At 52.7% G+C, this 16,240-nt stretch overlaps 1 protein-coding gene across 4 annotated transcripts in view; it reads left to right on the top strand.

Annotated features, from left to right (window-relative positions):
• SSBP3 (single stranded DNA binding protein 3) overlaps positions 1-16,240 on the top strand; it is a 164,526-nt gene that overhangs the window by 102,498 nt on the left and 45,788 nt on the right. For all 4 annotated transcript variants that reach the window (XM_060022512.1, XM_060022517.1, XM_060022527.1 and 1 more), the window contains one exon: positions 11,960-12,049. In XM_060022512.1, coding sequence (XP_059878495.1) covers positions 11,960-12,049 — 90 coding nt within the window. The remainder of the gene's footprint in view (positions 1-11,959; positions 12,050-16,240) is intronic.

Genomic DNA, 16,240 nt, shown 5'->3' with positions numbered 1-16,240 from the left:
CAGTAGATAAAGTCCCCTGGCCCCTCTGAAGCCTTTGACTGGTCAGATCATCTCTGGTCCTTCCAGGCTGGGCTCCTGGCCCTACCCCCTTATCAGTTTTCTCACTAGGATCCAAAAGGCTGAGTGTGCCCTTGCACGCTCTGGCCCCATTTTGCGGGGATGCTAACAAGAAAGCCCTGCCTTGTGTGCCTGGTAGACACTCAACAAATATCTGTGGACCTCTTTGTGACGACCTCCGAAGGGCAGCCCCACCTTGCCCTGCAGCGCTCTGGCCAGGCCTCAACAGGCCGCAAAAACCCGCTCTGCCAGCCGGGCTGTGTCGAGGACTGAAGTAGCGTGCGTCTTAGTTCATGCAGGACCTACCCCTTTAGCCCCTCTGCGTCACTTTTGGAGCAAATTAAACAGTCCACCACCCTTAGAGGGCCTCCTGCAAGCTTGCCAGGGTAGGCTCTGTTCTAGAATGCCACCAGGCAGCGTGGGAGATGAATTGTCTTTGAGGGGCTGATACCTGTAATCACAGAATTTGAGTCAGTCAGACTGGCTGTGTTTGGTTCCTTAGGGACACTGAGTTTCAGAGCTATCACCGTTCCTGCCTCAGAGACAGAGAGAGACGCGTGCACACACAGACGTGTCCAGGATCTGTGACCTCGTGAATCCTCCTGTTGGGGGTGTTAACAGTTCTGTAAATGCCCGTCCTGGCTCCCTCGTCTCAACACCACTCCCTGTGTTTGTTCAGAGCCCCGGGGACTGGGAGCAGGGCAAGACACGGGTACTTTTCTCCAGTCTCATGCAGTGCAGCGAACCTTCATTGTGCACCTGCTGGGTGACTGGCCTCGTCCTGGGAAGGCTTCCTGTACCTGCTGCGTTTAGGTTTGAAGGGCAGGTAGCGCAGCAGGGGAAACCATAGGGAAGGCAGGAGCCTTCGCAGAAGGAAGGGAGCGCTAGGCGTGTGTTGCTGGCACAGCCAACCCGTCAGCATCACAGGGGGCCAGGGCGGCGGGTGGGGAGTAAAGGGGCTGAGTTCTGTGATCTCATTCCTCGTGTAGCCTCAGGGCTCACCCACCTTAACCCTGCACCTGGGGCTCCGAGAAGGGGACGGGGGTCGCCCTGTTCTCATTCACCTAGCTAGTTTTGGGGGCGTTATCATTGAGGTCAAGCTGTAGTGCTGTTTTGTGTCAGCTAAAGAATTTGACAGAGGGGAAGCAGTGTGGGCTTTGAAGTCAGCGAGACCTGGGTTCAGATCCCAGGACTGCTAACTTCCTGGCCTGCTGTGGAACCATGGGCAGATCAGCTCTCTGAGCTTCAGTTTTCTTTTCTGTAACATAGGGATGATAATGCCACCTGCCCCCCGCCCCCGCCCCCAGGAGTTTGAGGGGATCAGAGATAAGTACAAGAGGGCCAGGCATTAGGAGTTACGTGTTACTGTCAGCTGTTGCTGTCCTGTCACTCCTGTGAGCAGTACAGGGAGAGAGGGAAGGTGTGGCCAGAGCATGCCATCTCCGGAGGAGTAGAGCCCCGGCTGGGGCCCTCTCCCTGGCTTCCCCGTGTCCTGGAGGGCCGAGCCACAGGCCCAGCTGTTGCTACCCAGTTGCTGGTGACCTCGCCTGGCAGATGCCCAGGAGCCCTCCAGATGAGCTTCTCCACCTTCTGCCTCTTGGGCAGTACTGACACCTGAGCTGGAGGCAGGCTGGCACCCGGATTGCAGGCAGGAGAGCCAGCAGCTCTGTCCCCCATGTGACAGTTGGGCATGGAGGGCTGCCCAAGTGGACAGCGGCAGACTCTTAAGCGCCCAGCTTCTCGTGGCCTTGTTCGGTCCAGTTTCCTTTGTGTTGTGACCTACATCATCCTTATTTGCTAAACCCTCTGAGCAGGCAGCAGTAATAAATCAATTAATGACTCCAATGAGTCGTTCAGTGGCTGACAAAATAACAGTAAGGCCAACAGCTTGCATCTCTCCAGCAGTACCAAAGGACCCTGGTTGACTGGCATGGGGGATGAAACAGAGACTGTTAGCTAAATTAGCGCAATTAGTACTTGCTTTAAAGGCTTAGGCGGCATCTGCTCAGCGCTGAGCCCGTGCGCCTGCAGACCTTCCTGGCCCATCAAGAGAGCCCAAGGATTCCCGGCTCCTTCGTTTACACCCCTCCCCAGCCAAGTGTAAACTTCCCCACTTTGAGGTCAGGGGACCCGGGTGAACTTTTCAGACTGTGCACCTTGTCCTGTCACAACAGAGGCTGAGCCGAGGGAAGGTGACTCTGTCCCTACTGAATCTGGCGCCAGCTGAGCAAAGTGTGGGTCCCCATCCTTGAAAGGTGCTCCAGGGGCCACACCTTTAACGATTTCTCTTAAACTTAAAAAGAGAAAGTTTCTAAAGTGGGTGGTTTTTTTGTTCTCTGCACACCTCAGTCCTGGCAGGATTAAGTTGTCGTTGGAACTGAGCATGTGTGCAGGCCCATGCGAGGGAATTTTCCACTTTACAGAAGCAGCTGCCAGTGTTCTTGTTAAGGAGCTGTCACTGGCCACTATGACATGTTTGCAGTTGTAAGAGGCTCCTTTAAGACTGTGTGTGTGTGTGTGTGTGTGTGTGTGTGTGTGTGTGTGTGTGTGTGTGTGTGTGTGTGTGTGTGTGTGTGTGTGTGTGTGTGTGTGTGTGTGTGTGTGTGTGTGTGTGTGTGTGTGTGTGTGTGTGTTTTGCTAATGGTGTAAACCAGGGCCTGAAGCTCATCTCTCTTTAAGAAGAAAATCAGCGTTGTACAAACAGCGTGCTGTTGATCCACTCCTCACTGTTCATCTGCAGGGGGGACCTATAGCCCTTAATCTCCCTTGTCTCACGTGTACATGCCTAGGACCCGCGCCCTCTGCCACGCGGCCCAGCTGGGGAGGTGTTTGCACACGGGGGAGGGCACTCTGGCCGGCATCCACAGCATAACCAGGTATTAATTACACGGGGCTCCACCTCTCACACAAGCGATGCCCTCTGATCCAATTCCAAGAAGAAGCTGAGTGCTTCCTGAGATGGATGGGGAGGGGCCCGGTGGGCTCATGGCCGTGATCTTCTCAGCACAGAGAAGCCAGCTCCTCTTCCTCTTGGAAATGTTCCCACTGGGGTGCCTTTGTTTCATTTTTTTAAAAAGTAGAGGTTGCTTCTCAGAAGACCGGGTTCTGTCGAGCCGAGGACGTTGTCCTCTGATGGCCCTGACCCTTTCTGTGCCCTGGCCTGCCCCACGTTCATGGAATCATAAAAAACAAGTGTGCCTGTCTTCCATCTGGTGCTGTGTCGCTGGCTCAGGAGTTTGAGCCCCTTATCTGAAGAGTCATATTTAGGTTCCCCACACCCCTGCCCAGGGTAGAGACCCCCGCCTTAATAGACGATGATGAAGGGCTCAGAAAGGTAAAGTGAGGTGCCTGTGTACCCCGGCTGCTGGAGAATGGAGGGGCTGGGCCTAGAGCCTGGACCTCTCCCCCCACCCCTTTGGGCAGCATCTTTAAGCGTCAGTTTCAAAACAGACCAGAGAAGCTGGAACATGGCTAAAAGGTCTGGGCTTGACTTCCAGTTCTGCCTGTTCCGAGCTGAGTGACCTTGGACAAGTCCCTGAGCCTCTATTTTCTCATCTGTAGTCCCTGCCCGGTTGTTGAGAGAATGGGGATGAGCTGCACTAAGGTTAGCTGGCGAGCTGGGTGGGCAGCCGGCCCCCCTTCCTTGGAAGAGCCTCTCTCTGGGGTGGGGGGGAGTGGGTAAGCCCCACGCCCACCCCGTCAACGAGATGGAGTGGAGCTCTGGGAGGGCGGAGTCCTGGCGGGATTTATGCTCTGAAGGAGAAGCTGTCAGAAGGCCTGGTTCCAGGGGAGGGCTAAGATGACAGCAGTAATCTCTCACCTCCCTATCACCTCCTGCATCTCCGAGGCTTGCCGTCCTTTAAGGCCCTGGCTTGAGTGCCACCTCTTCCGTAAAGCCTCCCTGATCCCCCTAATCCCCGCCTCGCGGCATCTGCCCCTGGAGCACCTTCCCACGTCCCACAGTTCTCTCCGGAGACTCATTTCATCCCTTAGACCTTAAGGGCAGAGCTGAGCCTCTGTCATCTCCCACCGCGGCAGGCACAGTGCATCCCTGGCGGCCCAGGAGCCAGTGTCTGCTGAACGCATGGACATGTATAAAGCACTCGTAACCTTTTTAAACTCCCCACCTCCCTTGTTTCTCCTTCTCTTCCCAGGGTAATTTGCCTATTAGATCCAACAGACTCTTCACCGAGATCTTGCATTCCTACACACACGCGTGCACACACACACACACACACACACACCCTTAGTGGAGGCCAGCTCAGTGGAATATTTGCCAGAAGGAGCAGAGTTAGAAGGCCAGTCTGCTTTGGGAAGAGAAAAACATGTGGATGATCTCAGATGTAGAGAATGCCTTGTGCTTACCTTATGTTTGTAATGATGCCTGTCGTTTCTTTTCATAAGCATCAAAAAGCACACAGAACTCTCCTTGAGAACTGCAGGGGTTGGTGGTAGAGTGAGAGGGGTGCATTATTTGGGTTTCTCAGGCCGAAATTGGAGGTGGAGGGACAGAGAGACTCAAGTTAGAACACTTAGGATAATGCACTTCTCTGGGCCTGTTTTCTTACCGGTAAACAGCAGTGACACCTTCCCAGGGGTGTTGAGGAGTAAATCGTACCCCCCTCCCTCTCCCCTGGTCTCTGGGATCAGGATAAAAAGGCGTTTGCTTCTCTCTGCCCTCTCTGCGTTCCTGCATCCATCCTCTCTGCTCAGGGGAGGCAGAAGTGAGATGAGGACTTAGGGGAAGAAGCTCTGGTGTCAGGACAGCCCTCACTTGGGCCTGATGGCCTGGCTGTGGGGCTTTTGTCACCCTTTCTCGGGTTGCTTGGCTGAGAGCTCAATGTGATGCCCACTTGGTTCGCTGTAGCAGCAGGACCTCAGCCGCCTCGCTTGGAGCTGAGCAGAGGCCCGGGGGCAGGAAGGCTAGCCCTAGTCACACAGCAGGTGGTTTGCAGCCTGAGCTGGAACCCTGATCCCAGGACCCTCTGTCCAGGGCTCTTTCCTCTCCTAACAATCCCCAGAAAACACCAGGCAGTGCTGGGTAACTTGGCTCTCCCCTTTTCAGAGGGGAGGCTGAGGCAGTCCCCGTGGCTCTGTTGTGGCTGAGTAGAGATGGAACCCAGGTACTCTGGCCTGGAGTGCGCTTGTGCCCTGTCCCCGCTGAGCCACTCCGAGGTGGCGTGGCCCACTGCTTCCTGTGCTTTCTGTGGCTCAGAGCATCTACCTCTGGACCCAGGTCCATCCCTCGGCGACGGGAGAGACGCCCATTCCTTCATGCACGTGACGACCCCCTGGCTATTTGGAGGCAGGGACCCTGTCTCGCTCACTCCCGTGTGTCATCCGAACCTATTTTTAATGCCAGCTCGTTCTGTCTCTTCACGTAGCAACAGCTCTGTGTTTTCTCCAAGCTGCAGAATTAGAGCCTCTGTTCTCCAAACACATTCCCTTCTGTGGTCTGCACACAAAAGCAAGAGGCCTCTTCCTTACCTTCCCCTTTTGACCTTGCTTCTGTCCGTCTTGGCCTTTCCGTCTGGGTGATGAGATTCACTCCATTCCCTCAGCTACATCTTCAGTCGGTTGATACTGCTAAAATTCCCTCTAGGAAACTTGGCCCAGAGGGCCCCAGGTCACTCCAATATTTTGCACAGAATGCTGAAGCCTCTGTCTTGATGACACCTGTGTAAGCATCCCTCCTTCCCCAGGACACAAGCATCCCTCAAAGGGCCTCATTTCTCAGTGCAGGAGTGCCCCCGCCCCCGTGAGAGTCCTCCACTGCCCAGCTGCGAGCACACAGCCACACACCACACACCACGTGCCTCTGGTGTCCTGAGTGCTGGCCACGTGGCCTGTGTTGAGTTTCAGTCAAGGAAGCCTACACTTGGTGGTTTCACATGTGGGCCCCGTGCTGCTACATGCCTGAGTATTGGGGTGGGGCGAGGAGGGAGGGGATTTGCGGAACAAAGTTCCATTTTGCAGCCTTGTAAACCAGTCAGGAGGGGTTGGCCAACCTGGCAGGAGTCCCGCCGTTCACTCTGAGCATGTTTTTATTCAGTTTTCCAGGAGTTTCGTGTGCATAGAACTACTTTAAAAAGAGAATAAGAATGGGTGGGGGGATTCCCATGCTAGTTTGTGAGTGGGGCTAACTGGGGGTCTCGGGGTAAGGCTGGAAGGTAATATCTTGTAGGGAACATCCCCCAGGTCTCCCCTTCTTGAAGGAAGCATGAATGTTGGTCGCCTACCACAAGATACTACAAGATCTGAGGTGGGAGGCTCCTGGGAGCTTGTCACTTGGTCCCTCTGGACTGACCCTGTTGTTCCTTGAGCCGCAGGGGACTCCTTGCTACGGAGTGAGGAAAAGGCCCAGCACCACATCCAGGACTTGCCAACTCCATTCGTTTGTGGAGCCTTGGGTGCTCTGGTGGTGGTGGGTGGGTTGTCAGTGGTGCATTGGGATGCCTGGCACAGGGTAAGATGGGGTCAGGTGGGATTCTCAGAAGTCCTGGGCCTCTTCTGCTGGGAACTCTGCCCCGTTGCCTAGAGCAGCAAGTCCAGATTCCCTAGCACAGCTTTCAAGCCTCCTCCCAGTAGGTCAGATCCTGAGGCCCCAGGTTTGAGCCCTGCATCTCTACGGGGGGGAAGGGTGGGTGGGGGGAGAACGTGCTTATTCTGGGGCGCACCTCCAGGGGAGGTGTCTGGATCTCCCCTCACTATTGACAACCATATTTGGATGGCAGGGGAGGCCTATAGGTGGAGTGGCATGTGTGAAACCAGCTGATGTGTGTCTGGAGCACACAAACAGAGCTGAGGGGCTGCAGAGAACCCCTAAGCCCCGGTGGCTGTGTAACCGCCCTGGGATCATAAAGAAACGCTACTCTTCAGGGAGAAAGTTGTAGGATGAGCCCTCCTTGGAAGTCTCCCTGGCTGTGAACAAAAATAAAATACTTTACAGGGAGGGGAATTTTCACAGCTTCAGGCAGATGTCTGAAGGCACCTCGGGCTTTCCAAGTGGACAGTATCCTGGAGGCTTGGAGGAGGCAGCTGGCTGGAGTGGTCCACACCGCTCGGTGCAAGGCCTGTTTTCTATTTAGAAAAGAATTTTAGTTAGTTTTTAAAAAATGCCTGAGTTACCAAACTGTGTGCCCTATTTGATTCTGCTTTTTTTATTTTAGTCCATGTATGCACGTATGCATGTACGGGTAAAGATTGGTGAGGGGGCTCCTAGGGGGTGCGGTTGGTGCAGGGGAGAGCCCAAGTGTCATCAGCTGTTATCTGCAAACTTCGATAACAATAGGTTTCTAGGCAGTTTTTAAATTTTGACCTCTAAGTGTTCTATAACGAATGGAGAAGAGTTAAAATTCAGGGTCTTCCTGTTCATGCAGGAACTGCTGTTTCGAGTCCCTGCCCCGCCCTGGGTGTATGGACTGGGCTGGGGAGAGCACCTTGGAAGAAGAGCCCTAGAGGTCACCTTCTCCAATTCCACCATTCGACACGGTGGAAAGACTGAGGACCAGAGAGAGAAGGGACTTGCCCACGGGCTCCCAGCCAGGACCCGAGCCCACGCAGGTGGTCTCTGGCTTCTGACTCCTTCCTCCCCTGCTCCAGCTGGGGAGTTCCATCCTGGGCACCTACCGCAGCCCCGATGTGTAGGCCTCAGTGAGTGTCATGGGGTTTCGGTTTGGGTTTTGTGTTTTTAGAGAAAACTCACATGAGACGCTTTGCTGAGTGCTTTAATGGAGTTCTAACTCCAAGTTGGAAACCACAGGGAGAGGCCAATTCCTAGCAATCCGGAAAGGCCTCGGCTTCAGATGGCCAGGTTTGAGCCGGTCTTTGACTAATAAAAAGTTGTAATCATTTATTGAACACCTGCTGTATGCCTCACATTGTGCTGGGTCTTAGAGATGGGTAAAACAGCCCCTGCTCTTGAGGAGTGGGGTGAGGGCAGTGTCATGTTGATGGATGTGTGTGTGTGGAGGGGGGGTCCCTTGGATTGGGTTTTATGTGCAAGAATTATTTCTTAACCCTTTTGTCACCCTATAACACTGGTTGCTGCTTTCATTCTGTTCTTTGTCCTTTTCTGCTCCTTTGAAAGTTTTCCATTAGGAGCACATGTTCACTTCAAAATCAAAGAATAGCAGTGACTGTCATACTTTAGGACACAGAGTTAAGCATGGCAGAGCTACTTAATTTTGCAGCTGGAAGAGCCTTTAAAGGATATGGATAAGTTATCTCCTCAGCTTCCTGACGTTTGAGTCACCATTAACATGAGCTTCCTTTCATTGGAGGATAGCAAAAGTCCATCCTCCACCCAGATGTCAATGAATTATACTATCCATTTACTAGAACCATGGTTATTCCAGCCCTGATATTCAAAGGACCATGGGCTCACTCCTGATTTCGTAGGAAAATGAGATCTTGGCGTGAGGGAGCCTAGTAAGTCATGAGCCCAGGTTCAGGTTTTCATTTAAGAGGTTTTTAAAAAATTGGTAAGATATCTATATGTCATACCCTTAACATATAAAGAGCTCTTATATATCACTAAGGAAAAAAGTCAAATAACTAAATAGCAAAGGACATGAATGATTTGCCATTTGTTTTACTAAATGGCCAGTGTAAACCGTTTCAAAAGGTTAGTGATCCAAAAGATAAGTCAAAAATACCAGAGATCAAAGAGATATGACTTTGTATCTACTAAGTTAGCAAACACGGATGCAATGCCCTGTTAATTAAATTGGTTGAATAATGATATTAGGCTCATTGAAAAATCATGTTTTCTTTGGCCATTTAATGAGAGGGGGACAAGTGCTTATGACATTATTTAACAAAATACAGTGACTAATTTTCTTTTTACTTTGCTATGTTTTATAATAGGCAAATGTTTTATATTAAACGTTAAATGCTAATTTAAAGAACTGAGTTGCTGAAGCTTTTCAGATCTTTCTTTAAAAACAAAGCATAGTTTCTGAGCTGAAGGCTGAGGAAGAGTAGATGTGGACTCTAAGGAGGACAGATAGAAAAAGGCCACCTTCAGCCTGCTCTCCATGTAGATATTTGTTTTCTTGTCTGTAAATTAGGGGTTCTTGTGTCTGCCTCAGAAGGCCGCCTGGGGGTTCAGGGAGAGATGGTGTGAAAATACCCTGCTCGTTTCTGAGCATCAGGCCAGATGGCCCCCGCCATCCACCCCACCCAGGGTTGGGCCATCCACTCCATCCTTCTCACACTGTTGTCAGGAGCTCCATCTTCTTCATCCTCACCCTGAGAACAAGTCAGTGCCACATTTGCCGAATAAAACGTTTAGTCAGTGCAACAGAAGGTTTTGGTTTTCCCAGACGTATCGCCTACACTCACCCGCCTTTCTGATCATTGTCGTTGGTCCAGTCACCATGCTTGACTGGTGACTTCAACAAAGATGTGAATAACTGGAGAAAGATCACATCCTGGGAGGGTGCCTCTGTTTGGGAAAGGTGTCAGTTCTCCTCCAAATTTTTATATATATAAGAAACTCTTTTGGTAGGAAGATGACTTTTATAAACAATAGGAAGTTTGGGGGGGTGTAAGTAAAAATAAACAAGAAAACTTCCACTAAAGAATTGAAGGAGATGATAAAATACATTGTAAAACTCTGATCATTAGAATAGACAGAATTAGGACAGAATTTTAAATATTATATATTTTTTATTTTTGGCTGCATTGGGTCTTCGTTGCTGCACACGGGCTTTCTCTAGTTGCGGCAAGTGGGGGCCACTCTTCATTGCGGTGCACGGGCTACTCATTGCAGTGGCTTCTCTTATTGCTGAGCACAGGCTCTAGGCAACGCGGGCTTCGGTATCTGTGGCACGTGGGCTTCAGTAGTTGTGGCACGCGGGCTCAGTAGTTGTGGCGCACGGGCTTAGTTGCTCCGCGGCATGTGGGATCTTCCCGGACCAGGACTCGAACTCGTGTCCCCTGCATTGGCAGGCGGATTCTTAACCACTGCGCCACCAGGGAAGTCCAGGACAGAATTTTTAAAGCTCAGAAACAGACCCATGCCTGTGTAAGAATTTTTGTCTCTGATTTCAAATGAGTGGGAAAAATTGTACTGAGCCAACTGACTGAGGAGTAAAATCCATATTCTTTACCAAAATAAGTTCCTGAAGGATTAGAGTTAAACGTAAAACCGATCTCTGAAAGAACTTGAAGAAAATATAAGAGGATGTTTACCTCACCCTATTTAAAAAAAAAAAAACTTTTCTGCCTGTGCTGCTGGGGAGTAATCGTTGGCTGTAAATCATAAAAAGTTGCATTTTCACAGAACCACCAACCACAAACAAACAATGCAGCTAATGGATAACCTGGCATATTCCCCCAGGCGACCCTCATACTGGATAGTCCTGGGGCAGGGGCTCGGCCTGGCTACGTGTGGCTTCTCCTCCAAGCTGAGGAGGTGGGAACGGGAAGACCTGATCCTGGTGTTTTGGGGTGTTCGTAACACATTACAGGATAGTTGGCAGAATCTCTTTACAGGGAGTGTTGCTTTTCTGTACGCCGAATCATTTTGAAAGGTTGGGCCGGAGTAGCCAGCCCCATCCCACCCTGTTTTTTACCTGGGGTCTGTTAAAACAGCCACTGTGGGCCTGCTGAATCCTCTTTGCTTCCACATTACCAGCTTTCCTGGCTTACAAAACACAGCCCATCCCGTTGCTTAATCCTCCCCAACCCTTATGAGCAGGCAGGACCACAGTGACACGAAACGAGTGCAGAAGGGCAGAGTGGCTTGCCATCGTCGTCCCTTGCTAGTACAGGCAACAGTGCTTGAACCCCAATGTATTGATTCCCAGGGCTGTCCGTTTTCTTGCTGCATGCAGTGTGTTTGGGAGATTCACATATTCCCTTATTCCCTTCCACCCAAGTTGAAAGTTAGGAGTTCTGGGTCCTGTTTTCTGGCTGAGGAGGGGACAAGAGAAGTGATTCCTTCAAGGTGTTGATGGCAGGCTGCATTCGTTTCATTTCCTGACCCCGAGGGGCTCGCTCTCATCCCAGAGAACCAGTCAGACCCCTGGGAGATGCTTGGTGATGCAGCTTCAGAGGCTCAGTCCTGGTGGGGTGTGGGAACCTTCAAGGCTGGAGGCGGGCTTCCTGCAGGAGGAGCCCCTGGGAGGTGTAGAGTCAGTGGGGAGGAGCAGGGCCCAGGTGGGCCAGTCAGGCCTGGGGCTTCCTGATCAGCCTCACCCTCCCATGTGAGCACAGGGCCAGGCACAGACATGCCGGCCACGTGAACAGGTGGGACACAGATTGTCTGGAAGGAGGCCAGGCTGGGAAGAGCAACGTCTGTTCACCCCGGGAGGCATTTGTTGAGGCAGATGTACCAGGTAAATGCCAGAATAGCAGCATTTAAAAGGAAAAGTAATGACAGTCTCCCCATCGTGTGGCCTACCTCATCTACAGCACCCAGGACCCAGACGGTGCCAAAAACGTGCCTGTCTGCCCCCACCCTCTCTGGGGACGTTTCCCAGCTGGGCTGTCTGTTTATTCATTACGTCGTGGGTTTTTATTGATCTTCTCCTCTGTACGACATGCCAGCCTCTTGGAGAGGGCACAGGCATTTAGGAAGCACCTCGCCTGCCCTGAAGGAGCTTCACAAAGCAGCCAAGGGGGAAGCCAGGGCATCCTTGGTTAATAACAGCTACTGTTGCTTGGCTGGCAGGGTGTGTGCACGTGGTGGGCATCGTCCTTCCATTTTAGAGATGAGGAAATGGAGGCTCAGAGAGTTCATCCCTCGCCCACTGAGTGACACACCTGGGAAGGTGGTGTTTGCGGGGGGGGAGTCTGTGGAGGACGTGGGTAGATGGCAGTGGGGTGGGGGTGGGAACTCCCCGTCTCTCGATGTGGGTGCAGCCTCTCACTTTCCACCTTCTCTTCCCCACAGAGCGCAGCCGCCGCCCCGAGCCCGGTGCTTGGCAACATTCCCCCGAACGATGGGATGCCGGGAGGCCCCATCCCGCCAGGTTTCTTTCAGGTACGTGCTGGGCCTCCGTCCTTTGCTCCTTTCACTCCAGGCCAGGCCCCGGGCAGGCGGGAGGGAGGGAGAGAGAGAGAAGTAAGTGGTAGCTCAGTTTGCCATGGTCTAAATACAGTTGCTTTATGCTGGTTCAGACCCTTCCCATCCTGTCCCTCTCTCCACCCCTTCCAAAAACCGAGGAGGGGAGAAAAGAAAGATGGAGAGCAGACACCCTCCTGCATGTGCTCTGTCACTTCTGCCGGAGTTTGTTTTCTTCACACCAGCTTCGCACTCACGACACAGCCCGCCCCTGGTCAGGGCGGCGGCGGGCTGCTTCCAAGTCCGTGTAGAGCTGTCTTTTAACAAAAGGCTTTTTTTTCCTTTTTTAAACAAGTAAACTGCTCTTTGTTTCTGTTTTGTTGCTGCTGTCGTTGTCATCGTTTACTTTGCCTGTCCAAACTACAAACCTTAGGCGTAATCTAAAAAAAAACAAAAAACCCACCATCCTGGCAGGTCTGGGAATCCTTTCCCTCTGGTTAACCACTTGATTTTTTCCAAGTGTGATCACAGACGGCGTCCCACAAGCATCTGTGCCCGTGCTCTGCCCGCCAAGGCAGGAGCAGCTCTCATGTGGGTTGAGAGCCTGGTCTTCTCTGAAAGACACCTTGTTGGGCTGTCTGGGTGCGGGGTGTGGGGAGGTGGCTTTCTGATTTGCTGGGGTGGGTGCACCTGCCTCACCCTCACCCTGCCTCCTCCTACATCTCCGCTGTCCCCTCCGGGAACTCCTTGGATTTAAACCAGACTGAGACTGGGAAAGGCTGTCAGAGGGAGATCGGTGTCTGGGGCTGGAAGGAACTTTTATGATGAAGCTCTTGAGTGTGACATTCTTTCCAACCTGTCTCAGGCTGGGTTTGAGAATCTGCCTGAGTTCCTCACACCTTTTGAAAGGTTAGCTCCTCCAGATAAGAATTGGGAAAGAGCTGTTGTCTAGAAGAGAAGGCAGAGATTTCTCTGTGTAGCTCATGAATTCAAAACTGGGACCAGTGAGGCAAAGTCTGAGGAGCCTTTGGCTTGGTTACAGCCGGAATTTCGCGCCGTGTGCATCTCGCCGTGAGCCGTGGGCCGCAGGAGGCAGGGGCTCCCTGGCACTGGAGGTATCTTAGCAAAAATGGGACAGGCACCTCTTGGGGATTTTAACGTGACCTCCTCCCAGGATGGGAGGTGACCTGGAAGACACTTCTGCTTTGCAAGGTCTCACATCATGGTTGATGTTAACTCCCCCGAGAGGAGGGTTAGGACATGCTACATACCAGGCAGGAAAGGGAATCAGTGAAATATGGGTGTTCTCCAACAGAAACAGCAGGTCGCCTACCAAGATGGCAGTGAGAGGAGTAAGAGGGATTTAGGGATGGAAACTCAAGACATTGGATGGCCATGCATGTGTCTATATGCATTCCTAGCATATGGTCCACACTGGGACCTTGTCCCGGGGATGGAAATGGGTGTATAGGCTTCAGGTTGGACCAGACCAGGCCTTGCCTCGGGTGAGGCTTGGGGTAAGGCCACAGACATTGGGAAGAGGGGCCAGACTTCCAAGAGAGAGTGAGACGTTCAAAGCCTTGGAAACCCATGAACCCAAGAAAGACAGGAGCCTGACAGGCTTCTCCCTTTCCCCCAGAGGAGAAACCCAAGGGGCTACTGACTGAGAAGGCCATCCATGCCAAGGGGCAGCCGTCTTCCTGGCCACTGCAGACGGGTGTTCTGCGCCCAGCTGGTGGTCTTTCCCATGGTGTTCTCTCTGGTTGGGACTTCTTTCCCAGGCTCACATATCCTCACCAATGATGCCGTGGTTGCCCTTCATACAGTGCGGATGTGGCTCTCCTGCCTAGTGGGCAGAGCTCACCCAGGTACCAGGCTCCACCTGTGTGCATCCCTCTTGAGGCTGCTTGCTGGCATCTGGGTGCCCAGTGCAGGCCACTGTGGCAGGAGAAGTGGACAACAGCCAGCTGTATTTTTTTTAAATAGGCCGTCGTCGTCTTCTTTGGCCTGAGTCTGGGGCAAGGAGAGGTCTGCCTGATATGTGGGCAGGTCCCAACTTCCTGCTTTGGTACAATTGTCCATGGTTAAGGCCTAATTCCAGACATACTTCTTCGGCCCTCCCATGTGACGTTCAGGGGTGTGTGGTCAGAAAGCCCAGACTGATTCCTGTCCTTATTTAGCCACTACCAGCTACCATCAAACAGAGGTAACTTTCGGATCCACCCCCTTTTTTTTTTTCTTTTTTAAATATTTATTTGGCTGTGTCGGGTCTCAGTTGCAGCACGTGGGATCTTCATTGCAGCATGCAGGATCTTCCGTTGCGGCGTGCGGGCTCATCGCTGTGGGGTGTGGGCTTCTCTAGTTGTGGTGTGCGGGCTCCAGAGCATGTGGGCTCAGTGGTTGCGGCACTCACAGGCTCTCTAGCTGTGGCGCACAGGCTCAGTAGTTGTGGCGCACGGGCTTAGTTGCCCTGCGGCATGTGGGTTCTTAGTTCCCTGACCAGGGATCAAACCTGCATCCCTTGCATTAGAAGGCAGATTCTTAACCACTGGACCGCCAGGGGAGTTCCTGGACCCACCCTCTTGACTTGAGGTCTTCTCTGATCCCCAGGCAGGGTGAACCATCAAGAGCTTCCTGGATCATTGAACCAGGGGGCTGTGTCCCAGCCTCTCTGCTTCCTGGGTGACTTTGGCTAGACCCCTACCCCTACTCCCACCCCAAGGGGCATCATTTCTCCATCAGTCAGATGAAGGTGGACGAGGTCCTTCCCTAGTCAGGGTGCTGAACTGCTCAGGCTGGGTCACTGTTGCGGGGAAAGGATATCTCTCTGGAAGGAGGTAGTGGCTGCCCATTTCCGGAGCAGGCCGTCTCCCAGCAGGAGTATTAGCTATTGATTGCCGGCCCTGACCCTCGCGCACCTTGCAGGCAGCCACTCTGATATTAGGAGGGAAGTAGAGATGGTATCGAGGGTTTTATCTCCTGCCAACAATTGCACTTCTTCCCCTGCTTGGTCACGGCCTGGCAGGCAGCTCTGCTGCAGGAGGGGCTTTGCACCAAGGAGCCAGCCTGGCTTGGCTGATCCAGCTTTGGCCAAACCCTGTCCCAAGGTGGCCAGCCCGGTTTTCTGGTCAGGATTCCAACCCTAGTTGGTGCTAAATTTAGTTGAGGACTCCAAGGTGGGTGTGAGGGACCAGCTTTTCACCCCCACTCCTGGCCCCTTAGAAAGCAACACAGAGGACTTACTGCCTCAGGCCTCTGACTGCCAGGCTGCAAGGCTCCACTTGGGGTCAGAAGGTTTGGCCATCTTCACATTAGGTCCCATCTGTTTGCTCTTCCTTATTCGGTGTTGGGGTTTCCGAGGCGGACAGTGCCCGTGGTCCTGTGGCATGAGATGTGTTTGGTAGCAAGCTGAGGGCCGACGGGGAGATGTTTTGGGACCTGACCTGGCCACACCTCACTATTGGGGAATATTGTGGGGTTCTACGGGTCATGGGAGACCGTAGCAAGGACATTCTAATTCTTTGTGTTCCTTACAAAAAGACCGCCTCAATCTTGGCATCCCAGCACCTGGTGTGCACTGGGGACCCAGGAAATGTTTGAACTGAGTTTGTGTTGCTCGTGTTACTAGGAGTGGAGCCCAACCGGCCCCCAAGCTCTAGGTCCAGCATTCTGACCAGGCTAGGCGGGTCCAGGGGTGGTGGTGTGGAGAGTGGGGAAGGACTTGGAGTTCTGGAGCCCGAGGACACGTGTTGTAGCCCCCTGCTTGTCCATGTGCTTGCTGAGTGACTTTGGGCAAGTTGCTCCCCATCTCTGGGCCCCAGTTTCTTCAGCAGTAGACAAAGCAGGGTGGACCAGATGGTCTCTGAGGGCCCTTCCCACTTGGATTTTCTGCTTTGGATCCAGATGGATTTTACATAATCAAGCAGTGGCATTTTTTTTCACGCAGCTGAAGTCAGTTGGGCTGCACATCTGGCAAACTCAGCTTGGCTTTGGCCAGGCCTGCTGGTCTGGGTGGGTCCCCAGCTCCTTGGCCCTAAGGTGGTTTGAAGGGAGGCACCATCCAATGAGGATTTCTAGGTCCAGAGCTGGAGAACTGCAGGAGGGCAGGGGGTCACGGAGAAGGGAGCATTGGGTACAGGCTGTTTTTGTTCTTGTTTTGTTTTAAATTCC

Source organism: Delphinus delphis, chromosome 1 (assembly GCF_949987515.2).
Source record: "Delphinus delphis chromosome 1, mDelDel1.2, whole genome shotgun sequence".
NCBI classification, from domain to species: domain Eukaryota; kingdom Metazoa; phylum Chordata; class Mammalia; order Artiodactyla; family Delphinidae; genus Delphinus; species Delphinus delphis.
Note: the sequence above shows the minus strand (reverse complement) of the source record. Positions and strands in the feature narration are given on the sequence as shown.